At 39.0% G+C, this 25,602-nt stretch overlaps 2 protein-coding genes across 9 annotated transcripts; both read left to right on the top strand.

Moving 5' to 3' along the window:
- Positions 1 to 1,871: 1,871 nt before the first annotated feature.
- On the top strand, positions 1,872 to 18,641 carry LOC311040928 (major histocompatibility complex class I-related gene protein-like). Of its 8 annotated transcripts, XM_084051354.1 has the most exons (9): positions 1,903 to 1,932; positions 12,026 to 12,152; positions 14,201 to 14,458; positions 15,345 to 15,623; positions 16,448 to 16,768; positions 17,168 to 17,269; positions 17,445 to 17,462; positions 17,579 to 17,650; positions 18,148 to 18,641. In XM_084051354.1, exons 2-8 carry the CDS (start codon positions 12,104 to 12,106, stop codon positions 17,623 to 17,625), a joined length of 1,074 nt encoding a protein of 357 aa, XP_083907480.1. In that variant the 5' UTR covers positions 1,903 to 1,932; positions 12,026 to 12,103; the 3' UTR covers positions 17,626 to 17,650; positions 18,148 to 18,641. The 8 variants fall into 8 exon arrangements, with proteins under 8 accessions (XP_083907481.1, XP_083907485.1, XP_083907482.1 ...); XM_084051355.1 differs by lacking the exon at positions 12,026 to 12,152 and having other exon boundaries at positions 1,872 to 2,032; XM_084051359.1 differs by lacking the exons at positions 12,026 to 12,152; positions 14,201 to 14,458; positions 15,345 to 15,623; ... (3 more) ...; positions 17,579 to 17,650; positions 18,148 to 18,641 and adding exons at positions 3,045 to 3,302; positions 4,046 to 4,324; positions 5,111 to 5,422; ... (2 more) ...; positions 6,668 to 6,739; positions 9,521 to 9,691 and having other exon boundaries at positions 1,875 to 2,032.
- Positions 18,642 to 22,456: 3,815 nt separating this feature from the next.
- Positions 22,457 to 25,306, top strand: LOC311040933 (class I histocompatibility antigen, F10 alpha chain-like). The gene is made up of 4 exons (XM_084051366.1): positions 22,457 to 22,579; positions 23,496 to 23,753; positions 24,377 to 24,648; positions 25,169 to 25,306. Exons 1-3 carry the CDS (start codon positions 22,531 to 22,533, stop codon positions 24,556 to 24,558), a joined length of 489 nt encoding a protein of 162 aa, XP_083907492.1. The 5' UTR covers positions 22,457 to 22,530; the 3' UTR covers positions 24,559 to 24,648; positions 25,169 to 25,306.
- Positions 25,307 to 25,602: the final 296 nt, after the last annotated feature.

Here is a 25,602-nt window from a genome sequence, read left to right on the forward strand (position 1 = left end):
ACCCGTCAACGCTCTGATTGGTCAGACCCGTCAACAAAGTGATTGGTCAGACCCGTCAACAAAGTGATTGGTCAAGCTTCACGTGACACATGGCTATAAACACATTATAAACACATATCGATGACAAAATGTATCAAGGCGCCGCTACCTTCACACAGGGTGTGATTTTTTTTTTTTTTTTGCTAATGCCTTGTTTGTATATCATTTTTTTGTATATCATTTTTATTTTCTCATGCCTTAATACATAGTGGTATATATTTTTTCCTCTGTATTCTCCTGTTGATTTTTGAACTGTTTGGTTGCTACTATATATGTCTATGAAATTAATTCAAGGACCCCAACGGAAACAAGCCCGCAAGGACTTTTTTGGCCGGACCCTTTAGACAAAAGCATTATAAATGTAACTGTGTTGTTTTACATTCTTTTGCCTAATAAAAATGTCAATCAATCAATCAATTGTTTGCAATTCAACTTAAATGAAGTCTGCACCAAGTGAGGCTTGGACTGGCGACCTTAAGATTGTGAGGCACTCATGGGAGACGCCATTGGACCAACAGAAAAGGAATTGTGAAAAAGGAGATCAGACAGATGATACAGTTTCACGCAAATAGCTGAAAAATCCTGGGTTTAAGTGTTTTTCAAACTGCTCAAAATTGCGGACAATCTAAGGGTGGAGCTTACTGGTCAAAGCGATAGATGTGTTCCTCATGAGTCAAGGCACAAGTGTAAGCAAGTTTCACGACTTTCGGCCAAACGAGGCATGACTTTTGCCTGTTCAAAAAATGGCTATAGCGCCCCCCCTTTGGCCAATTGGAGTGAGATTGGTTTCAGTGATATTTGGAATGACTCTCTACATTACTGCAACGTTTCAAAGAAATGTGAGTCTTGCATGTATGTGGTAGGGGCAGATGAATAATTTTCATAAAACTGCAATAGTTAAAATCTATGGAATCCTGGGATTTTTGAGTAATCTGCACGAAACATTTTACACATGAACTTAGGACCTTTGCCGACAAAACAAAAGCGGCGGATTTTCCATAAGTGAGCCAATAGCTGTTTTTCATATAATTCAAAATGGTGGGCGATCTAAAGGTCAGAGGTCAAAAGTCAGACCACGAAAGTTGTCGGGCATGAAGAGACGCATGCGTGTATCGAAGTTTCATGGTTGTAGGTCAAACAGGGCATGAGTTGTACCTGTTCAAAGTTGGCACTTTCAATTGAGTGCTAAAGCGCCACCCTTTGACGAATGAGTGTGAGAATTATTTCTTGGTAGTTTTTCATGAGCATCTACCATATGGCCGAGTTTCGTAAAAAGCGTATGCACGGTTCACCCAGAACTGCGAAAAGTGGCAGAAGAAGAGAAAAGCTGACAATCTTAAAACTGGTCCAGAGCTGAGAGCCCCGTAACAAGTGAATAACAAACAATAGCTATTCTCTCTCTTACACACACGCACACAGTTTGCTGCTGCTGGCCTGGCACTGTGTCTCATCAGGTGATTTCCCTGAAACCGTCTCCAGATGAACATACACAATCTGTCCAGCAGAAGCCGCTATAACGCTGCCCACCCCACAGTGCCAGTAGCAGCTGCTGATAGGAGCTCAACTGAACCTAAACATCACTGACCACCATTAATATGCATCACTATATCTTAACCTGGTCACTGATCTGTCTCATATGTACTGTAGGTGAATACTGAATATAATGATGTAGTTGAATGACTTATTAAAGTATTAGCAAGACACTTTAGTGTACGTTTAAAGTTTCACTTTCATTTAACAACCTGCAGTGACTCAAGTTGACCTAGTAACAGCATTTACTGAATTTCTATTGGTTGTAGCCCGAGTTGCGACCTGCGCACATTAACATTACACGCTGTAAAGTGTTGAACACCCATTTGATCAGAGCTTTCATCTCAGAAGGTGGTAGATGAAGTTTCAGTGAAATCATAAGAACAAGACATTTTCTACTATTTTAATCGAAAGATGAAGGCTTTCACTGTGTTGTTGCTCTGTTTTTACACCACATCTGCAGGTAAGAGTTTAACTCAATAACTTATTGTAACTTATTGTTGTTATTATTAAAACAGCTCACATGGAAGCCTTGATATTTTTACTTTGAGGCCATTTGTTGGGACTTTTGTTTGACTGAGATTTGAACTGTGTCTGTGACTGTGTAGGTATGAATGATAGGTACTGTATTTTAGTGCGATTTTGAGATATGCTATCCCCTCACATAACACAAAGATGACAGACGGTGACAAAACATATTGTTTCTCATGTGATCCTTGCATTCCTCTGTTTTTATTATCATTTAGGCTATCATTATTTAACTTTTCTAATAGTTGCAATAATACTGTAATAATTTACCTCAGGCTAAACACGGTATCTATTGCCTGGAAAAGTACAGAGGTACCAGAGGTTTAAATTCTTTACAATTATCTTGCCAAAAACGGGCTTGTGCTAGTACTAGGCCTAAAGGGAAAATGCTGAGCTTTTGTGTTTCGTTTTGTTTGTTTGCCTGTTTTTGTTTTGTAAATGGTGACAATTTATTGCATTTCTTGAAAATCACCTGCTGTATCAAGCGGGTTGCTGAGAACTTGAAATAAGAATGTTATTCAGCACAAATTGCAGGGTTTTTACCCCCTTTGTGGGTGTGCATTTGTAGTCTTGTATAACAGTAAAACCTAATAATAACCTAGATAATAATAATTGTAATAATAATAATAATAATAATAATAATAATAAGGGTGGTAATAATAATAATAATAATAATAATAATAATAATAATAATAATAATAATAATAATAATAATAGGACTAATGACTAGATATTTATTCTACCATTATGTTAAAAGCATGACTAGACTGCAATGATTTTAAAGATGTGATCATGGATGAATGCAATTAGGCTATTCTAATTAGCGCGGAGTAATATCATAACTAAGACCATAGGAGACAGAAATGTTCTGTCAAACAAATCATCATAGGCTAAGAAAATAAACTATATTTTAAAAACAAATTAAAAACATTCTTGCTCTTTTTCAGCGATTCATTCCTTTAAGTCCATTGAAACTACCAGCACTGGTTTGAGTGAATTCCCTGAGTATGTGGTTGTGAACCTCCTGGATGATGAGGTGATGGGATACTTTGACGACAAAATCAACATCTTTGTGAACAAACAGAGCTGGATGGAGAAGCTGGGACAACAGTATGAGGAGAAACAGACACTTATACTTAGAGGAGTTGTACATATCGCAAAAAACAATCTCAGGGAGGCCATGAAGCGGTTCAACCAATCAGACGGTAACACTAACCTGATGCTTTACTGTATTCATTACTGCTCTCCCTCTACACACACAGCTCTATGACTAGTGTATGTTAATTTACTGTACTGTCTATAGACTACTAGACTAGTGTAGCCTGGCCTACTTGTTGTTAACTAGTTGTACGAACGCTTGTTTTATTGTTGTATTGTTTTATTGGATCTTGTTTAGTCGATACACTTATTTGTTTTAGCTCCTGCCTATTTTGATTTAGCTATTTTGTCTCATCTGTTTAAGGAAATCGGTAGCTGATATATTGCACTTTTACCTAGTGCTAGGTATACTCTTGGTTGACTTCTGGTGATTAGTAGTTTTCGTTCCCTACCTATGTTGAATGCACTTATTGTAAGTCGCTTTGGATAAAAGCGTCTGCTAAATGAATGTAATGTAATGTAATGTATGTTAATATATTGTACTGTTTATAGACTAGTTTATGTTAATATACTGTATACACTAAATGTGTATACTAATATACATATTTTCAACTGGCGGTCCGCAGCTCAGAAAGTGCGTGCGTGGCGCGTACGTACATGACTGAGTGCGTGCGTGCGTGCATGCATGCGTGTGAACTATAGCAGGATGTGGTTTAATTCACTGTCTCTGTCTGTCTGTCTGTCTGTCTGTCTGTCTGTCTGTCTGTCTGTCTGTCTGTCTGTCTGTCTGTCTGTCTGTCTGTCTGTCTGTCTGTCTGTCTGTCTGTCTCTCTGTCTGTCTGTCTCTCAGGTGTCCACATCGAACAGGAGATGTATGGTTGTGTGTGGGATGATGAGACTGGGGACATTGATGGTTTTCGACAGTTTGGTCATGATGGAGAAGACTTCCTCTCATATGACCTGAAGACAGAGTCATGGGTCGCTCCAAAACAAAAGGCCTTCATCACTAAACGGAAATGTGAACAAAACGCAGCTTTGATGGCACATCAGAAGTACTACCTGACCAGTATCTGCATTGAATGGCTGAAGAAGTATGTGACCTATGGGAACAAGACTGTACAGAGAACAGGTACAACATGATGTGGAGTTGTATATGTTACTTATGTTAAGATGTCGTAACATGAGAACAACAGTGAAGAGCTACAACAACATGATGTGATGGAGTTGTTAGGGTTATTATACAGTAAATAACTACAACTAATGAAATGCAAAACTAACTGAAATGAATATAAAAACCAGGCTTTACAAAAAAAACTATAACTAACTGAAATTGTATTGTGTTTACAAAACTAACTAAAACAAACTCAAATCATAGCGAAAATGTCCTTAGTTTTAGTCTTTGATAATATTTCATAAATAAGAATATTATTTTGGGTGATGATACATGGATATATGGATATGGATATATGGATATGCACAGTATGTTTAGCTGTGCCAGTTTTAAGCCATGTTGTGAAAGATTTTCAATCTCCAACGCAACGCGTTGTGAGCTTGTAGATCTAATATTTTGATATTTTCTAATATTTTGATATTTTCTAATATTTTGATATTTTCACTATTTTTCTGAGCTTGTTGAATCTCGCCTATGATTGCCCCATATTACAATCAAAACTAACACTAAAAATAATAAAAGAAAATATACTAAAATTTAAAACAAAAAGTAAAACCAAATAAAAACGAATGTGAAAAATGCAAGTGCAAAATGCAAATCATGAAATACAACAGTTCTTTAATCAAATCAAAGTTGACAAATCCACATTTAAATACAAAGAACACTAACAAAATATTCTCTCTCTCTCTCTCTCTCTCTCTCTCTCTCTCTCTCTCTCTCTCTCTCTCTCTCTCACTCTCTCAGAGCTCCCCTCTGTATCTTTCCTCCAGAAGACTCCCTCTTCTCCAGTGAGGTGTCACGCTACAGGTTTCTACCCAGACAGAGTCATCATATTCTGGGCTAAAGATGGGGAGGAGCTCATTGACAACGTGGGCCATGGAGAGGTTCTCCCCAACAATGATGGAACCTTCCAGATCAGTGCTGACCTGAACGTGTCTTCAATCAAACGTGAAGACTGGAAGCATTACAACTGTGTGGTTCAGCTCGGTCTGGATGTCAAAGACGACATCCAGACCAGACTGGACCCAAACCTGATCAGGACCAACCAGAAGAAAGGTAGAGATAAAAACACATGTTGTCACAATTCGACGTTGCCTGTCTTCTATGTCTTGTATTTCTATGTGTCAAGGTTATGTCCTAGTTTTCATAGTTCTATGTTCTTGTCTTCCCCAGCTGTACCTCATTTGTAATCACCTATCATGTGTATATTAGTCTTGTTCCCTAGTCACTTGTTGGGTCATTGTTTGGTGTCGCATCATCATTAGTTTGCTTGTGATGTCTTCTGTTAACCTGTATTAAAACTCCCAATCATGGGTTTTGATCTACCTGCCAGGCTGTCCTACATTTGGGTTCTCACCACACCTGCATGTGACACATGTACTTGTTCATCATGCATTTGTTTCGGGTGCATTTCTCCTTTCCGACATGTCGCCTTTCCGACGTTGACTAACTCTATACCTAACCCTAACCCTAACCTTACCGACATGTCGCCTTTCCGACGTTGACTAACCCTATACCTAACCCTAACCCTAACCTTAACCGCACGCGGAAGCCACTAGTCGGAGTGGTGAGATGTCGGAATGGAAGGAGCACCCCATTTGTTTCATTTTTATGTATTCTACCTGTTGTTCTCCTTGTGGGGCTTTGTGGGACATACAGCTTCTGTTATCCAGTTAGGTTGTGATTTCATGTCATTTTGTAACTCTTCATGGTGAACATATAAACATTTATTATTACATTATTTACACATGAGAAATTATTTTTCTTCTTGGATTCAGTTCATGAAATGAGTCAGGTCTGATGTTAAGGTATGAAATGTTTTTCTGTCTTGATGCAGGAGGATTTTCTAGTGTCATCATCATTGCTGGTGTAGTTGTGGGTCTGATTGTTCTCATTGTTGTTGGTGTTGTTGTTGGACTGCGGCTGGGGAAAAGGTCCAAACCTGGTAAGTTTGCATGACGACACATCAATACTGCTCTGTTTGAACAGCACAGCTTCTATAGGACACGTAGAGACCACACAGCTATCATACTTGAATAATAATAATAACAATTACAACAACAACAACAACTACTACAATAATGTACACTGATAATTCCCTTGTATTCTTTTATAGTGTTACCTCTAACTCACTCCTAATATCCTTTATCTTTTCTTCTGTTGTCAGGATTCACTCAGACTAACAGTAAGTGAACACAGAATCTAAGGTTATTCATACTGAACATGAGTCTCTTCTATTGTTCATACATGTAGTTGTTATTTGCTGTTGTCTCAGTTTAATGTAAAAATGTGTCTTTGCAGCTGATGAAGACTCTGGTGAAGCTAGTGGCATCGCTATGAAGACATGAAGCTCTGTTCAGCCTCACACAACCTGTAAGTATCTATGTGTACGTTATTGATGTGTCAGAGTGCTGTGTTGTGTTATTTCTTTGTAAACCTCAGTATAACTTAGTCTGAGCTTTATTGCAGAGTTACAGAGAGTGACGGTTCGAGCCCATGCTCTTCTTCAGACTGAAGAAGCATGCAGGCTCGAACCGTCACTCTCTGTAACTCTGCAAGAAAATGTTGAGAGATCTCACTTCACTTCGAGGCCAGCACCTGCCTCTAAGAGGTTGGATATGTGCTACTACCCTTTGATCCTGACTTCATGTACAGTATGACAGGATTTCAGTCCTATCAGATCGCCATTGATGTGTGTGTATGTGTGTGTGTGTGTGTGTGTGTGTGTGTGTGTGTGTGTGTGTGTGTGTGTGTGTGTGTGTGTGTGTGTGTGTGTGTGTGTGTGTGTGTGTGTGTGTGTGTGTGTGTGTGTGTGTGTGTGTGTGTGCGTCCTGTCCCCGTCTAAGGATTTGTAAAGTCGAATCTGATTGGTGACTGATTGCCAATAGTCGACTGGCAGTCGACTAATGCAACACCCCTAAAAAATAATAATTATATATATATATATATATATATATATATATATATATATATATATATATATATATATATATATATATATTATTATTTTTTTGCATGATTCGACTGAGATTGGCAGTCGAATCAGTCTGATTCGACTGCCAATCTCAGTCAAATCATGCAAAAAAGATGTTATGCAATGATTTAACATATACTTGCTTGGTTTCCTATTTTTGGCAAACTATTAGTTAATTAATATAACAAACTAGGCCAATCTCTCAGTCGAATAATTATTTAAAAAAATAAGAAAAACAAGAGAGATTGAGAAGAGATTGGCAGTGGACTCAGACACCCCTCGACTAATTAGTCGACTATTCGACTAATCGAGGTCAGGCCTAGCGTGTGCGTGTGCGTGTGCGTGTGCGTGTGCGTGTGTGCGTGTGTGCGTGTGTGTGTGTGTTCCTATGTTTCCTTCCTCCATGTGTCAGGAGCAGGGCTTTGGAGAGACAATGAAAAACAACTCATCATCCAACCCCACCTGCAGTGAAAGCCTATCCAATGATTAAATATCATTGGATATCTGCGTTTTATAAATTTTGCGCTACATTATTTTACTGTTGAACTTCTATGGTTGTAAATTCAGTGTGACATCTCTAATACAGTTTGATAAAGAAGTGATCCGTTTCACATATTTGTTTAAGATGAGGCTCTTAGAATTCTGTCTCCATGAGAAACACTGTGATACCAGTTGGTCATTTATTGAAAACATAATCATTGTGTTTTGGGGGGACTTTTTAATTATTCTCTGTCTAGATTATTGTCTAGCTTGACTCTGTTGTTCTCAAGCCAAGTCCATATTTTCTGTTTGAAGGAGTTGGAGAAGTTGTTTTCATGAATATCATTTGTGTTGATTTTGATAAGACTTCATGAGCTAATTCATGCTTTAAGTGAAGTTTTTTTTGAACAGACTGGTGTGAGCTTGTGTGGTTATAATGTGGAATAGATACCTGCCCCAGTGAGCTTTACACCATAGTCACACTTTAATGATGACGCTTGTAAATATGCAGGTGATTTAATAATAAAATGTTGTTGTTTTTTTCAAAACCATTACAGCTTCATTATTACTAGCTACATTTGTGTAACAGTCAGTTTTTAAAGACCCATTAAGAAGTTTTCATTCATGATATATTTCTATTTAGTTGTGTACTTACAGGCATTTATATTAGCGAGATAATTCTAGGTAAAAGTAGTCATTATACGGTATGGCTCATTTCACAAGTTTTCAAATGTTTAAAAATCTTTTGAAAATAGCAGATCTACAAGCTCACAATGCGTCACATCGCGACGCATTGTGAGCTTGTAGATCGGCTATTTTCCAATGTCAGAAATGTAAAGGGCTGAAGTGGTTATGTTTTGTAATGATAATTAAACAAATCTACAAAGTAACTATTAACTACATTTTTCAGTAAAAGTATAATATTTGCCTCTGAGATATAGTAATACTCCAGTAAAGTAAAAATACCTCAAAATTGTACTTAAGTACAGTATTTGAGTAAATGTACTTATAGTTACTTTACACCGCTGCTCACAGGCAGGCAGCATACATTAAAATGTACGTAATCACATTCTCGGGCTAAACCCGAGCTGATCTACAAGCCCTAAACATATTGCACCTGGGTATAACCCAACTCTGGCCCAGCAAGAGTGTAATAACCCCTATGCTGAATTATATATGTTTAAAGAATTACCCCAAAATGTCAAAGTCAGGTTCAACTTTAAGGGTAGTGTGTTCTTGATATCTTCATTGGCTGATGCCAATGTTCATAAAAAGTAAAACATTGGCGTGGCTCCATTCAAAATATTTATCAGTAGCCTACACGAGTATATTGATCTGAATTTATCTGAATAGTGTATTCAACAAAGCAGAAGAAGTACCATGATCATATGGTCTAAAAATGTGCTCAGTTTTTGAAAACGTATCCCCCATGTTTTTGTGAATCCATCCAAAGAGAAAGTTTCCAAAAGTTTTTATTCATTTTTAATTTTTTAACAAAAGACATTTTAAGCACTAGAACATATTTGAGGAGTGGGCAGTCCCCTTCCAAATGAGGGGTTTTCTTGGGTTTTAAAGTGAAGCTCTGGTAAAACTCTATCCTGGGCAGACAGGAGTGCGTGTGGTTAACCCATCCATACCACTGTCAGGCATCCTTTCTGAATACATTTAGAAAAAAGTCCCATGCTCTTGCCTCTTTGCAGGGGATAGCTATGACCCCAGAAGGAGAAGGTTTCGCCCGGTAACAACGGCACGGCAGGAGATAAGAAAGTACCAGAAGAGCACTGAGCCACTGCTGAGGAAGACATCCTTCATACATTGGAAAAATGTTACACCCTTACTTTTTTAAATGCATCACTGCAAACCAAATCCTATTCGGGACATTAACCTGTTCAATCCGGGGACGTATCTCTGTCATTTTTAGATGTCTTTGGGCTATTCAAAAATAGCAGATCTACAAGCTCATAGCGCGGCACCGAGTGCCGCGCTATGAGCTTGTATATGCTATTTTTTCCTTTTTTTTTGACAAATCGTGAAAATGTGTTTATATCATTGAATATATATATATGTTTTAAAGCAAATGCTTCTGGGGAGGTCCCTGGAACAACATATTTTGAGATGGGGTCCGCGGGCAAATACATATGATTTTGTGGGTCCTTGACATGAAAAAAAAAAGAACCACTGATTATAGCAACATATGTTTTTTCAAAAAACTGTTAGGATCTAGAAGACATTTGTAGAATCCCCCTGAAGCAAAGATTTGAGTTACAAATGTTCGGCTTTAAAACAATATTCAATGATTTGCACTCATTTTCACGATTTCAACAAAAAAAAAAGAAATAGCTCAAAAAAATCTAAAAATGACAAAGATGCGTCCCAGGATTGAATGGGTTAACAATTTGAACTTGGTGCATATCATAACTTATAATTTGTGTTTAAAATATATGACATTCCTTATTGTTTCAGGTTAGGGAGGTGTGCCAGCACTTAACCAGCCACCTGAAGAGATGGCATGCAGGTCTATGCTTTTTTGGGCCTACAGGAATCAAGACAAATTATACTTGATATGTTTAGCACCTTTCCAATAATTGGTAAAACAAATTGACAGTTCTCTCTCCTCCTCTCCCAGGCAGCTGAGGCCTATTTGGTAATTTTTTTGTCCGATACCAAGCTTTGTGGCATCCATGCCCATGGCCCTGGCCATGTAAATTGGTGAACAGACTCTAGTCAGACCAAGAGAAGAGTGGATTCTGTTTATAAATTTACATTTTGAGGACACAAGGACCACAAAGCAAATGCTGTGATCATCTACTACCTCCAGGGACCGTAGCCTACCTCTGGCCTCAGATGATAAAGAGTGTGGCTCATTCATCAAACCTCTGCTTTGCTGACTAATGTTCTGCATTTTTATTTGTTAATTGTCGTCCTTTGAAAAGCACAGTATATATTTAATGGTTGTGTGTGATTTTCTTAATAGGAAGACATTTTTTATTAATAAGTGACTGGTGAGAACAAATGTAAGAAACTGGCTCCTAGTGATTTTCATTTTTCTTTTTTTGATTAATTAAGTTCTTTGATTGATTAAGTTAATTTAACTTTAGTTTTTTAAATCTATCTTTTTAACATTACGTTAACGATGTCAAAGATAATTTAAAACATGACTACGGCAACGTTAGGCCTACCTGGACAACAATTATGAGATTGTCCATCGTCGATTAAGATATGAATAGATAACTTTGCGTTATTAGATAATGACACAATGTAAGTCATTTACATGAATAGGCCCACGTATTACATGAATATTTTATTGTTTATCATATATGTGACAAATTCGAAATTGACGCCTGAATGTCTTAGGGTTGCCACCTTTCAGAAATTGACATTCTCCCCCCAAAAATGTTTTGGGGAGCCAGCCCCCCAAACCCCTGAAATGAATAGAAAACTATGAAATATAAAAACAAAAAAATGAATCTATGAAATCTATAATAAAATAATTTGGGGAGCCTGCCCCCCAAACCCCTAAAATACATGGAAATATATGCATTTTGGAACAGTTATAACTATAACACATAACAATACAAACACAACAGGTCTTACACCTGCATTACACTTAATGTACCATGCGCAAGTCCTATTAATACCATAACCATAAGAAAATGCAATGCTTCAGCCAGGAAAACAAGTGAATAACAAACAATGAGACAATGATAACAGTGATATGCAGCAGTTAGTGATTTTGTTTTACCAGATGAGCTCGGCTATTCTCTCTCTCTCTTTCACGCACACGCACACACGAACTGACGCACACACAATAGTGCTGCTGCTGACACTACAACTATAATGTGTCTCATCATGTGATTTCCCTGAAAGCGTCCCTAGATGAACATACACAATCTGTCCAGCAGAGGCCGCTGTAACGCTGCTCACCCCTCAGTGCCAGTAGCAGCTGCTGTTGGGAGCTCAACTGAACCTAAACATCACTGACCACCATTAATATACATCACTATATCTTAACCTGCTCAGTGCTCACTGATCTGTCTCATATGTACTGTAGGTGCATACTGAATATAATGATGTACTTGAATTACTTATTAAAGTATTAGCAAGACTCAAGAGTCAAGACACTTTAGTCTACATCTAAAGTTTCACTTTCATTTAACAACCTGAAGTGCTGAGCAGGCATTTGATCAGAGATTTCATCTCAGAAGGTGGTAGATGACGTTTCAGTCAAATCATAAGAACATATTTTCAATTTATTTTACATTTTCTAATATTTTAATCTAAAGATGAAGGCTTTCACTGTGTTGTTGCTCTGCTTTTACACCACATCTGCAGGTAAGAGTTTAACTCAATAACTTATTGTTGTTATTATTAAAATAGATATTCAGATATCAGATATTTTTTGTTTGAGACCATTTGTTGGGACTTTTATCTGACTGAGATTTGAACTGTGTCTGTGACTGTGTAGGTATGAATACAATACATGGGTGCGATTCTGAGATATGCTACCCCTCACATAACACAAATATAACAGACGGCGACAAAACATATTGTTTCTCACGTGATCCTTGCATTCCTCTGTTTTCATTATCATTTAGACTATTATTGTTTTACTTCTTTATTATCTGTTTACACAGTGACTGTTTCATGTAATTCCCAACAGATCCCCAAACCTGTTGTTTTGGGGTGCGCTGGTTTCAACTTTCAGTTCATTCAACCTCTGTGTGTAGGCTAGTGGGGTGCGCCCTAGCGAGACATATACTTCATCGCGCAACGAGAACAGCTGACATACAAGCTCACAACCGCGTCGCCGATGCGAACGCTGTGAGCTTGAAGGTCTGCTATTCTCTGCGAGACCAATTAATTGTTTACTAACATTGAGACTGGATGCGCAGGTGATTGTTTCACGCAATCAATTTCCAACCTGTTGTTTCGGGGTGCGCTAGTTTCAGCACATCCCAACCCCCTCTTGTGTGTTGGCTAGTGAGGCGCGTCCTAGCGAGACCTGATAGAATGGGTTTCATTTAGCGCATACTGGTTGCACGCATACTGGTTCTTATCAGTGTGACGTCGTCTGTTAAGGGGTCTATACATTTGGCTTGACGGGCTGCAGCTGCGCGAGCCAAGCATAGACGTATGGAGCCAAGCAGGTTCTGGTGCCGTGATCATAGAGCGCTCCCTCCAGTGTATGACAGCCACTGGAGGCGGGGTTTGGTCGGACAACTGCTTTGAATAGGCTATATTCACAGCAGCTATATGAAGACATTCACAGGTGTTACCAATGATACTAATGAAGGCTCTGTTCCATTCTGGTCAAACAGAGTCAGGGTGCTGATATTGTGCATGTTGGCTCACTGGAAACACTCTGTTACACCAGTGGGTCTAAAGTTGGGGTCCAGGGACCCTCATGGGCTTCCAAATGGCCCCTTACAGGTGTGTAACTCTGAGAGTGTACAAATGGAACCAAATGGACCCTTATGGTTCCATTTGTACACTCAGAGTTGGGGGTCGTGGAAACCACTGTGCTAGACTAAATGGAACAGAGCCTTCATTAGTATCATTGGTAACACCTGTGAAGGAAGTGATAATATGGCTGCTGTGCATAGAGCCTATTGTTATTATTGTTTACACACAATAGAAACCAAGGAAGGATTATATATTTCAAGAGCGAGAGATCACAGTAACATTCCTATTGCATTCTTCAGAAAAACAGCATCTGAAAGTTTGATGCGATGCACTTTTACACATGAGGCTGTGACCACTTTTCATTGCATCTTATGAGAGGTGGGATTCTTTTGCTGCCGGCCTGCGTGCGCATACTGGTTCTTATCAGTGTGACGTTGTCTGTTAGGGAGTCTATACATTGCCTGGAAAAGTACAGAGGTACCAGAGGTTTAAATTCTTTACAATTATTTTGCCAAAGACTGGCTTATGCCAGTAGGCCTAAAGGGAAAATGCTGAGCTTTTGTGTTTTGTTTGTTTTTGTTTTAATGGTGACAATTATTGCATTTCTTGAAAATCACCTGCTGTATCAAGACGGTTGCTGAGAACTTGAAATAAGAATGTTATTCAGCATAACAGTTATTACAAGTTGCAGGGTTTTTACCCCCCTTTGTGGGTGTGCATTTGTAGTATAACTGTAAAACCTAATAATAACATAAATAATAAAAATAGTACTAATGACTAGATTTATTCTACCATTATGTTATTAAAAGTATGAATAGACTGCACTGATTTGTGAAGATGTGATCATGGATGAATACAAATAGGCTATTCTAATTAGCGCTGAGTAATATGATAACTAAGACAATAGGAGAGCCAAATGTTCTGTCAAACAAATCATCACAGGCTAAGAAAAGAAAAACATTCTTGCTCTTTTTCAGCGATTCATTCCTGGAAGACCATTTATACAGCTAGCACTGGTTTGAGTGAATTCCCTGAGTTTGTGTCTGTGACCCTCCTGGATGATGAGGTGATGGGATACTTTGACAACAACATCAACATCTATGTGAACAAACAGAGCTGGATGGGGAAGCTGGGACAACAGTATGAGGAGGAGGAGACAAATATACTTAGAGGATACGTACAGATCGGCAAATTCAATCTTGGGGAGTTAATGAGGCGGTTCAACCAATCAGACGGTAACACTAACCTGAATCTTTACTGTATTCATTACTGCTCTCCCTCTACACACACTGCTCTATGACTAGTGTATGTTAATATATTGTACTGTAGACTAGTGAATGTTAATATATTGTACTGTCTATAGACTATAGTGTATGTTGATATATTGTACTGTCTATAGACTTGTGTATGTTAATATATTGTACTTTACTGTCTATAGACTAGTGTATGTTGATATATTGTACTGTCTATAGACTATAGTGTATGTTAATATACTGTACTGTCTATAGACTTATAGTAGCCTGATTATCAGCTGCGTGGAGCTTCAGTCTGACATTGGCTGCTGTGTTGGCGATTACAAGGGGGAGAGGATTAAATTTTCCCTAAACCAATCACAAGAGATCCACGGATCCGCCTACGTCTGATGTCATCGCACAGCTTGCTTTAGCAGATATTCGCTGATTGGCTTGTCGTTAGACCACTCCCACCTCCGACTCTGATTTGACAGGTTTTTCTTCGACCGTGAAAATCCATAGGCTCACATTATGACACCAGACCAAGAGGAGCAGTCCACTCAGAGAGTGGGCGGGAACCTGACTGGACTAATAGTGTATCTTAATATTTGTTAATATGCTATACTAGTAGACTAGTTTATGTTAGTATATTGTAACTGTGTGTGTGTGTGTGTGTGTGTGTGTGTGTGTGTGTGTGTGTGTGTGTGTGTGTGTGTGCGTGCGTGCGTGCGTGCGTGCGTGCGTGCGTGCGTGCGTGTGTGTGTGTGTGTGTGTGTGTGAACTATAGCAGGATGTGGTTTAATTCACTGTCTGTCTGTCTGTCTGTCTGTCTGTCTGTCTGTCTGTCTGTCTGTCTGTCTGTCTGTCTGTCTGTCTGTCTGTCTCTCAGGTGTCCACATCGCACAGTACATGTATGGTTGTGAGTGGGATGATGAGACTGAAGACACTGATGGTTTTGAACAGTGGGGTTATAATGGAGAAGACTTCATCTCATATGACCTGAAGACAGAGTCATGGGTCGCTCCAAAACCACAGGCTGTCATCACTAAACTGAAATGGGAACAAAACCCACTTGTGAAGGCAAAGGTTAAGTACTTTGTGACCAGTAGATGCATTGAAAATCTGAAGAAGTATGTGACCTCTGGGAACAAGACTGTACAGAGAACAGGTACATCATGATGTGATGGAGTTGTACTTAGATAAATATGTAAAGATGTAGTAACATCACACTGGCTACAGTTACATGGACAATATTTATTCATTCAGAATGAACTCAACTGTTTACATGGAAACTAAATAAAAGTATTCCTCGTTTACATGACCCAAAGCATTCATTCGGAATTTAACTTTTGACATGCGCAAAGTGTTTCCTGCCTACGCCCGGGCATGGACCAGGGGCCGCCCGGCTCCACTACCCGGGGCGGAGCTTCCCTTGATGGGAGGAGGCAATAGCCCCCTTGCGCCTCCGCAGCGGAGGTTTGTCGGCTGTAGGCAGGCCGGGAAGCAACGCACTGACTCCTGCCAGGCAGCGTTGTATGCGGTGCGAGCCCGCGTTCCTTTGTTATCGCCGTTTTAATGCTTAAGTATCAGATCTACAAGTTCAGACCAGTTTCTTTTTTTGTATTGGTACCAGAGACACGCATACTACTTGTCACATTTCTCATGTAGGCTACCTTAATTTTATTTAAACAAAAAACGTTTCATCTGACTGAATATATTCTTTTGATTATAAGCTCCTGTTTCATGTCAAGGACAGGTAAAGATTGTCCCTCCATCACAGGCTCAGATCCTCAGAGCGTCCATTCTCCTTGACAAGTCTGGGCTTAACCATTAGCATATAAGCTTATTAAATGACGCTATAGAATGTGAATCATTCATTTTCTCTCTCTCTCTCTCTCTCTCTCTCTCTCTCTCTCTCTCTCTCTCTCTCTCTCTCTCTCTCTCTCTCTCTCTCTCTCTCTCTTTCTCTCTCTCTCTCTCTCTCTCTCTCAGAGCTCCCCTCTGTATCTTTCCTCCAGAAGACTCCCTCTTCTCCAGTGAGGTGTCACGCTACAGGTTTCTACCCAGACAGAGTCATCATATTCTGGGCTAAAGATGGAGAGGAGCTCAGTGACAACGTGGACCATGGAGAGCTCCTCCCCAACCACGATGGAACCTTCCAGATCAGTGCTGACCTGAACGTGTCTTCAGTCAAACATGAAGACTGGAAGCATTACAACTGTGTGTTTCAGCTCTATGGGTTCAAAGAGGACATCCAGACCAGACTGGACCCAAACCTGATCAGGACCAACCAGAAGAAACCAGCTGATGAAGGTAGAGATTTAAAAAAAATACATGTCACAGTTAGACGTTGGCCGTCTTGTCTATATCTTGTATTGTTATGGTTATGTCCTAGTTTTCATAGTTCTATGTTCTTGTCTTCCCCAGAAGTATCTCATTTGTCTCACTTGTTCTTCATGTGTTGTGTTTTGTTTCATTTTGATTTATTCTACCTGTCGTTCTCCTTGTTGGGCTTTGTGGGACACAGCTTCTGTTATCCAGCTAGGTTGTGATGACATGTCATTTTGTGACTCTTCATGGTGAACATATAATAAACATTTAATGATAGACATTATTTACACATGTTACAGATGTTTTTTGTTCTTGGATTCAGTTCATGAAATGAGTCAGAGGTGATGTAAAAGTATGACATGTTTTTCTGTCTTGATGCAGGAGGATCTTCTAGTGACATCCTCATTGCTGGTGTAGTTGTGGGTTTGATTGTTCTCATTGGTGTTGTTGTTGGACTGCTGCTGAGGAAAAGGTCCAAACCTGGTAAATTTGCGTGATGAGCTGATGACACATCAATACTTCTCTGTTTGAACAGCACAGCTTCTATAGGAAACTTAGAGACCACACAGCTATTATACTTGAATTATAATAACAACGATAACAGCAACAACAACTACAATATAATATACACTGATATTTCCTTTGTATTATTTTCCAGGATTTACTCAGACTAACAGTAAGTGAACACAGAATCTAAGGTTGTTCATACTGAACATGAGTCTCTTCTATTGTTCATACATGTATTTGTTATTTGCTGTTGTCTCAGTTTAATGTAAAAATGTGTCTTTGCAGCTGATGAAGACTCTGGTGATGCTAGTGGCATCGCTATGAAGACATGAAGCTCTGTTCAGCCTCACACAACCTGTAAGTATCAATGTACCGTGTTGTGTTATTTCTTTGTAAACCTCAGAATAACTTAGTCTGAGCTTTACTGCAGAGTTACAGAGAGTGACGGTTCGAGCCCATGCTCTTCTTCAGACTGAAAAAGAGCATGCAAGCTCGAACCGTCACTCTATGTAACGCTGCAATAAGATGTTGACAAAGCGAGCTATTGTGTGCGGCTCTACTTTCTACTTTTTGATCTCAGTTCACTTCGAGGCCAGCACCTGCCCCTAAGAGGTTGGATGTGCGCTACTACCCCTTGATCGGGACTCCATTTATGACAAGATTTCAGTCCGATCAGATCGCCATTGATTAGTTACCGTGTGTGTGTGTGTGTGTGTGTGTGTGTGTGTGTGTGTGTGTGTGTGTGTGTGTGTGTGTGTGTGTGTGTGTGTGTGTGTGTGTGTGTGTGTGTGTTCGTTTGTGCGTGCGTGCGTGTGTGTGTGTGCTTTCCTATGTTTCCTTTCTCCATATGTCAGGAGCAGGGCTTTGGAGAGACAGTGAACAACAACTCATCACCCAACTCAGCCTGCAGTGAAACCCTGTGTGTGTGTGTGTGTGTGTGTGTGTGTGTGTGTGTGTGTGTGTGTGTGTGTGTGTGTGTGTGTGTGTGTGTGTGTGTGTGTGTGTGTGTGTGTGTGTGTGTGTGTGTGTGTGTGTGTGTGTGTGTGTGTGTGTGTGTGTGTGTGTGTGTGCGCGCGCGCGCGTGTGTGTGTAATATGATAATATTAAATATCATTGGATAGCTGTGTTTTATACATTTTGAGCTACATTATTTTACTGTTGAACTTCTATGGTTGTAAATTCAGTGTGACATCTGTAATACAGTTTGATAAAGAAGTGATCCGTTTCACATACTTGTTTAAGATGAGGCACTTAGAATTCTGTCTCCATGACAAACTCGGTGATACCAGTTGGTCATTGATTGAAAACATAAACATTGTGTTTTGGGGGGACTTTGCAATTACTTGTTCTCAAGTCCATCTTTTCTGTTTGAAGGAGTTGGAGAAGTTGTTTTCATGAATATCATTTGTGTTGATTTCAATAAGACTTCATGAGCTAATTTATGCTTTAAGGGCGCACTCCCACCGCACTTTTATTTTACCTCTGGGGCGGAATCTGCCAATGCTTTGTCAATGCAAATTCATGGATTCATGGTCTTGCAGATTTTTTCCAAGAATCCACGCATTTGCATTGACAAAGCATTGGCATATTCCGCCCCAGAGGTAAAATAAAAGTGCGGTTTAGGGCGCGCTCCCACCGCACTTTTATTTTACCTCTGGGGCAGAATCTGCCAATGCTTTGTCAATGTAAATGCGTGGATTCACGCAAGAGCGGATCTTTCCGCCTGTCGCGCAGACCTTGCGTTTATCTGCTCTACACGACTTGTCCATTTGAAGCAGAAAACTGCTGGAGGCAGGAGCTGATTTTCCCCCTCTGTCCAATCGGGTGAGTCGAAGGCGGACCGTCCGTAGACTCAGGAAGAACCATGGTGCTCAAGGCAGCAGGCGGGCTACGGGGAGGGTCCTGAAAGTGAGTGACAGGTGCGTCACTCCCGTTTTTTAGCATGTTTTGGTGGGAGCGCGCCCTAAGTGAAGTTTTTTTTCAACAGACTGCAGGTGTAAGCTTTTCTGGTTATAATGTGGAATAGATACCTGCCCCAGTGATCTTTACACTATAGTCAGACGAATGATGACGCTTGTAAATATTCAGGAGATTTTATAATAATATATTTGTTTGCCTATTTTTTTTACTTTTTACTAATACTGCTTCAATATTACGAGCTAGATTTGTGTAACAGTCATTTTTTAAGACATAAAGAAGTTTTCATTTGTGATATTTTTTCTAATTAGTTGTGTACTGTGCTAATTCTCATTACAATAAACAGCACTGTGATCCCTACGACCAAATGGATTGATTTATTGATTTTAATGATCATGTCAGTTTTGTGAGATTTGACATGGACCGGACCGGTATCATGGATCACAGACCCCCTGCACAGACCCCCTTTCCTGGGGGGTCTGTGCTGCAGTAAATACAGAGGAGGCTCCCACATATTTGATATTTTATTAACCTATATACATTTCATTTGAGTAAATTGTCTATGGCCCCTTGACCCAGTTCCCCCCAAAGGCCCCCTGAGTCAAGGGTCAGGGCTAATCCAGGCCAAAAAATAAATACAATTCCTGGATGACGGTGCCCCCCTGAGGTTGGTGCCCTGTGCTGCAGCTGGAGTTCAAGCCGTCAGTCATTCCTATATGAAAATGGTAAAAGTGTAGGCTTTATAGCAGTAGTGAGAAAAGTATGCTACTCATATTTTTAAAAAAAAGTAAAAGTAGCAATACCACAATGTAGAAATACTCTGTTATTAAGTAAAAGTCTGGGATTCTAAATTTACTTTAGTAAAAGTACAAAAGTATTGGTATCAAATATACTTTAAGTACAAAAGTAAAAGTACTCATTATACCGTATGTCCCATTTCACAAGTTTTCAAATGTATAAAAATCTTTTGAAAATAGCAGATCTACAAGCTAACAATGCGTCTCTTCGCGACGCATTGTGAGCTTGTAGATCGTCTATTTTCAAATGTCCGAAATGTATATAGAGCTTAAGTGGTTACTGTATGTTTTGTAATAATAATCAAAATCTACAAATAATTGTTGCAGAGCAAAATTATAATATTTGCCTCTGAGGTGTAGTGGAGTAGAAGTAAAAGTAGGCTGCTGAAAATTGGAAATACTCCAGTAAAGTAAAAATACCTCAAAATTGTACTTAGGACAGTATTTGAGTAAATGTACTTAGTTACTTTACACCACTGCTCGCTGGCAGCATACATTAAAATGTATGTAACACCACATTCTAGGGCTAAACCCGCGCTGATCTACAAGCCCAGAACACATTGCACCTGGGTAGAACCCAACTCTGGCCCAGTAAGAGTGTAATAACCCTTACACTGAATTATATGTTTAAAGAATTACCCCAAAATGTCCACTCCTTTTGTTGTCCTCAGTATCTATACTGTCATTATGAACCAATGTTCATAATGGTTCATTTGTCTGAAGAAAGTCAAAACATTTGACGATGATTAATATATGAATAGATAACTTTGTGTTATTAGATAATGACACAATGTAAGTCATTTACATGAATAAGCCCACGTATTACATGAATATTTTATTGTTTATCATATATTTGAAATTGACGCCTGCATGTCTTAGGGTTGCCACCTTTCAGAAATTGACATTCTCCCCCCAAAAATGTTTTGGGGAGCAAACCCCCCAATGAAATCTAAAAACAAAAAAATGAATCTATGAAATCTATAATAAAAACAATTGGGGAGCCTGCCCCCAAACCCCTAAAATACATACAGGAAATGCAATGCTTCAGCCATACACCACACATGTATTGTGTAGCCTATGTATGTTTTGCAGTCTGAAATTGGCAATTGTTTCCAAAATATGAAAAAGTTAATAAAATAATAATGCTTCGGAAAATGAATGTAATGTAAAGTATTCATGATTTGAACCTGCTAAATGTACCCTTCAATTTGTTGTTATTGTTTATGTCATAATGACATCCAAGTTTTATAGTAATAGTTGAAATTAGGCCTTAAATGTCAAATGTTCAAGCATCTTCAAATTATATGTATAGCCTACTTTACCTTATGTCAGACCACTTCCTAAAGCATAGGCCTAAAGGCTTCTCAGGTGCCCACTCTTTTAAAAACAAAATGCTTTGATTTAATTGACATCATTTGTAGTTCAGCTCCTGACTCTGACTCATGCATGTGCCGAAAATAGCAGCTCTACAAGCACAAAACACATTGCATCAGGAATGCTGTTGTGAGCTTGTAGCTCTACTATTGTTGGCATGCGACACCATCATATGACTAAGTATAAATCAGGCCATTGATTGATTGATTGATTGATGTACTTTATTTAGTAAGACATGAGAACAACAGTACATGGAAGTACAAATTCGCAATACAAGGTCTACTAAACTGGAAGACTCATTAAGCACTGAGCTTGTTTAAGTGGCTTGGCCAAGTGAATGAAATAACTGTAGGGGCAGCAACAGAACACGCCCGGTCACCTTTTGTTTTGAGATGTGTTTGAGGATGTGAGAGGAGTTGACCTTTAGACTAGAGGATGACCTAAGTGACCTGGGGGCAGAAAGTGGAGTTAGTAGATCAGTAATGTATTGTAGAGACAGAGTTAATCCATTTTTCTTTAAATAAGATATAAATTACAGATACAACTTGAAAGAGATTACACTATTTTAATACAATTACAAATCTAAAGATAAAATAAACATGAAATAAAAACAAATAGAAAGGAAAGACATAAAAGGACATAAGCAAGGATTAAAAGAAGCAATTGAAAAACATTATGAAATGTGTATAAAGAGATTTGATGGAAGAAATAAATCTGGTTCAATGAAGATGATAATAGATGATAAAAATGAGGATAGATGATAATAAAGGACAATAGATTTCATAATAAATGATAATAGATGATCTTGGGCAGGTTATAACAACCTCTTTGACCTGATTGCAGATCACATGCACTCTCATAGACTCTCTCTCACCGTCAGCTGCTGCTGCTGCTCTACAACTATAATGTGTCTCATAAGGTGGTTTCCCTGAAACCGTCTCTAGATGAACATACACAATCTGTCCAGCAGAGGCCGCTGTAACGCTGCTCACCCCTCAGTGACGGCACTATATCTTACGACCTGCGCACATTCACATTACACACTGTAAAGGGCTGAGCAGCCATTTGATCAGAGCTTTCATCTCAGAAGGTGGTAGATGAAGTTTCAGTCAAATCTTATTTTACATTTTCTAATATTTTAATGTAAAGATGAAGGCTTTCACTGTGTTGTTGCTCTGTTTTTACACCACATCTGCAGGTAAGAGTTTAACTCAATAACTTATTGTAACAGGTTATTATTACAACAGCTCACATGGAATTCTTGATATTTTTAGTTTGAGGCTATTTGTTGGGACTTTTGTCTGACTGAGATTTAACTGTCTGTGACTGTGTAGGTATGAATCCATGGGTAGTTTAGTGTGATTTTGAGAGATGCTATCCCCCTATGCTATATGTGTTATGTGTGACATTCTCACACATCACAAATATGACAGACGGTGACAAATCATATTGTTTCTGACGTGATCCTCGCATTCCTCTGTTTTTATTATCATTTAGGCTATTATTATTTTACTTCTCTAATAGTTGCAATAATACCTAATAATTTACCTCAGGCTAAACACAGTATATAAATTGTCTGGAAAAGAACAGATGTACCAGAGGTTTAAAAGTCTTTACAATTATTTTGCCAAAAACTGACTATGCCAGTAGGCCTAAAGGGATAATGCTGAGCTTTTGTGTTTTGTTTGTTTTTGTTTTTTTAAATCTTTTCTTGAAAATCACCTGCTGTATCAAGAGGGTTGCTGAGAACTTGAAATAATAATGTTAATTCAGCATAACAGTTATTACAAATTGCAGGGTTTTTACCCCCATTTGTGGGTGTGCATTTGTAGTCTTGTATAATTGTAAAACCTAATAATAACCTAAAATAATAATGATAGGACTAATGACTAAATATTTATTCTACCATTAGGTTATTAAAGCTATGACTAGACTGCACTGATTTTAAAGATGTGATCATGGATGAATGCAATTAGGCTATTCTAATTAGCGTTGAGTAATATGATAACTAAGACAATATGGGACCCAAATGTCCTGTCAAACAAATCATCACAGGCTAAGAAAATAAACTGTATTTTAAAAACAAATAAAAAATATTTTTTGCTCTTTTTCAGCGATTCATTCCTTTAAGACCATTCAAACTACCAGCACTGGTTTGAGTGAATTCCCTGAGTATGTGGTTGCGAACCTCCTGGATGATGAGGTGTTGGGATACTTTGACAGCAACATCAACATCTATGTGAGCAAACAGAGCTGGATGGAGAAGCTGGGACAATGGTATGAGGAGGATGGGACAAATGAACTTAGAGGAAGTGTACATGTCAACAAACGCAATCTTAGGGTGGCCATGAAGCGGTTCAACCAATCAGACGGTAACACTAACCTGAAGCTTTACTGTATTCATTACTGCTCTCCCTCTACACACACTGCTCTATGACTAGTGTATGTTAATATACTGTACTGTCTATAGACTAGTGTACAGTATGTTAATATATTGTACTGTCTATAGACTAGTGTATGTTCATATACTGTACTGTCTATAGACTAGTATATATTCTACTGTCTATAGACTAGTCACTAGTGTATGTAAATATATTGTACTGTGTATAGACTAGTAGTGTGTAATATACTGTACTGTCTATAGCAGTGGTTCTCAAAGTGGGGTCCGGTGACCCCCAGGGGTCCTCCTTGAGTACATTAAATTCAGTTGACCAACTTTAACCCTTTATACATTGGCTAATTGAAAATAGCCGTACTCTACTGTCTAGACTAGTGTATGTTAATATGCTGTACTGTCTGTAGACTAGTTTATGTTAGTATACTCAGAGTAGAGAGTGAGTGAGTGAGCGTGCGTCTGTGCGTCCGTGTGTGCGTGCGTGCGTGTGTGTGTGTGTGTGTGTGTGTGTGCGCGCACATGAACTGTAGCAGGATGTGGTTTAATTCACTGTCTGTCTGTCTGTCTGTCTGTCTGTCTGTCTGTCTGTCTGTCTCTCAGGTGTCCACGTCTACCAGACCATGTCTGGTTGTGAGTGGGATGATGAGACTGGAGACACTGATGGTTTTATACAGTATGGCTATAATGGAGAAGACTTCATCTCATATGACCTGAAGACAGAGTCATGGGTCGCTCCAAAACCACAGGCCTTCCTTCGAAATGGGAACAAAACACAGCTTTGATGGCACGGTTCAAGTACGAGCTGACCAGTGACTGCATTGAATATCTGAAGATGTATGTGACCTATGGGAACAAGACTGTACAGAGAACAGGTACAACATGATGTGATGGAGTTTTACTTAGATACATATGTTAAGATGTAGTAACATCACTATGAGAACAACAGTGAATAGCTACAACAACATGATGTGATGGAGTTGTGGGTAATTGTACAGTAGTTAACTGAAATAAATATAAAAATTAGGTTTTACAAGAAAAAAGACAATAACTAACTGAAACTGTATTGTGTGTTTACAAAACTAACTAAAACAAACTAAATCATAGAGAAAATGTCCTTAATTTTAGTATGACAATATTTTGGGTCAGGATACATGGATATGTGGATATGAAATGATATTTTTCAGTATATTTAGCTGTGCCAGTTTTAAGCCCTGTTGTGAAAGATTTTCAATATCTTCAAAACTAGTGAAAATCAGATCTACAAGGTCACAACGCATCACGTTGTGAGCTTGTAGATCTGCTATTTTCTCTATTTTCCTGAGCTTGTATCTCTCTCTCTCTCTCTCTCTCTCTCTCTCTCTCTCTCTCTCTCTCTCTCTCTCTCTCTCTCAGAGCTCCCCTCTGTATCTTTCCTCCAGAAGACTCCCTCTTCTCCAGTGAGGTGTCACGCTACAGGTTTCTACCCAGACAGAGTCATCATATTCTGGGCTAAAGATGGAGAGGAGCTCAGTGACAACGTGGACCATGGAGAGCTCCTCCCCAACCATGATGGAACCTTCCAGATCAGTGCTGACCTGAACGTGTCTTCAGTCAAACATGAAGACTGGAAGCATTACAACTGTGTGGTTCAGCTCTATGGGGTCAAAGAGGACATCCAGACCAGACTGGACCCAAACCTGATCAGGACCAACCAGAAGAAACCAGCTGATGAAGGTAGAGATGAAAAAAAAACATGTTGTCACAGTTAGACGTTGCCTGTCTTGTCTATGTCTTGTATTTCTATGTGTTATGGTTATGTCCTAGTTTTCATAGTTCTATGTTCTTCT

The sequence above is a fragment of the Gymnoscopelus microlampas genome, assembly GCF_963454915.1.
Source record: "Gymnoscopelus microlampas genome assembly, chromosome: 24".
NCBI lineage: Eukaryota > Metazoa > Chordata > Actinopteri > Myctophiformes > Myctophidae > Gymnoscopelus > Gymnoscopelus microlampas.

Bases quoted from the DNA above. Each gene is read 5' to 3' on its own strand.
- LOC311040928 (XM_084051355.1), top strand. From the start codon at position 1,984: ATGAAGGCTTTCACTGTGTTGTTGCTCTGTTTTTACACCACATCTGCA. The intron at 2,033-14,200 runs GTAAGAGTTTAA...GCTCTTTTTCAG, and splicing joins TTTTTACACCACATCTGCAG to CGATTCATTCCTGGAAGACC. The intron at 16,769-17,167 runs GTAGAGATTTAA...GTCTTGATGCAG, and splicing joins GAAGAAACCAGCTGATGAAG to GAGGATCTTCTAGTGACATC.
- LOC311040933 (XM_084051366.1), top strand. From the start codon at position 22,531: ATGAAGGCTTTCACTGTGTTGTTGCTCTGTTTTTACACCACATCTGCA. The intron at 22,580-23,495 runs GTAAGAGTTTAA...GCTCTTTTTCAG, and splicing joins TTTTTACACCACATCTGCAG to CGATTCATTCCTTTAAGACC. The intron at 23,754-24,376 runs GTAACACTAACC...TCTGTCTCTCAG, and splicing joins GCGGTTCAACCAATCAGACG to GTGTCCACGTCTACCAGACC.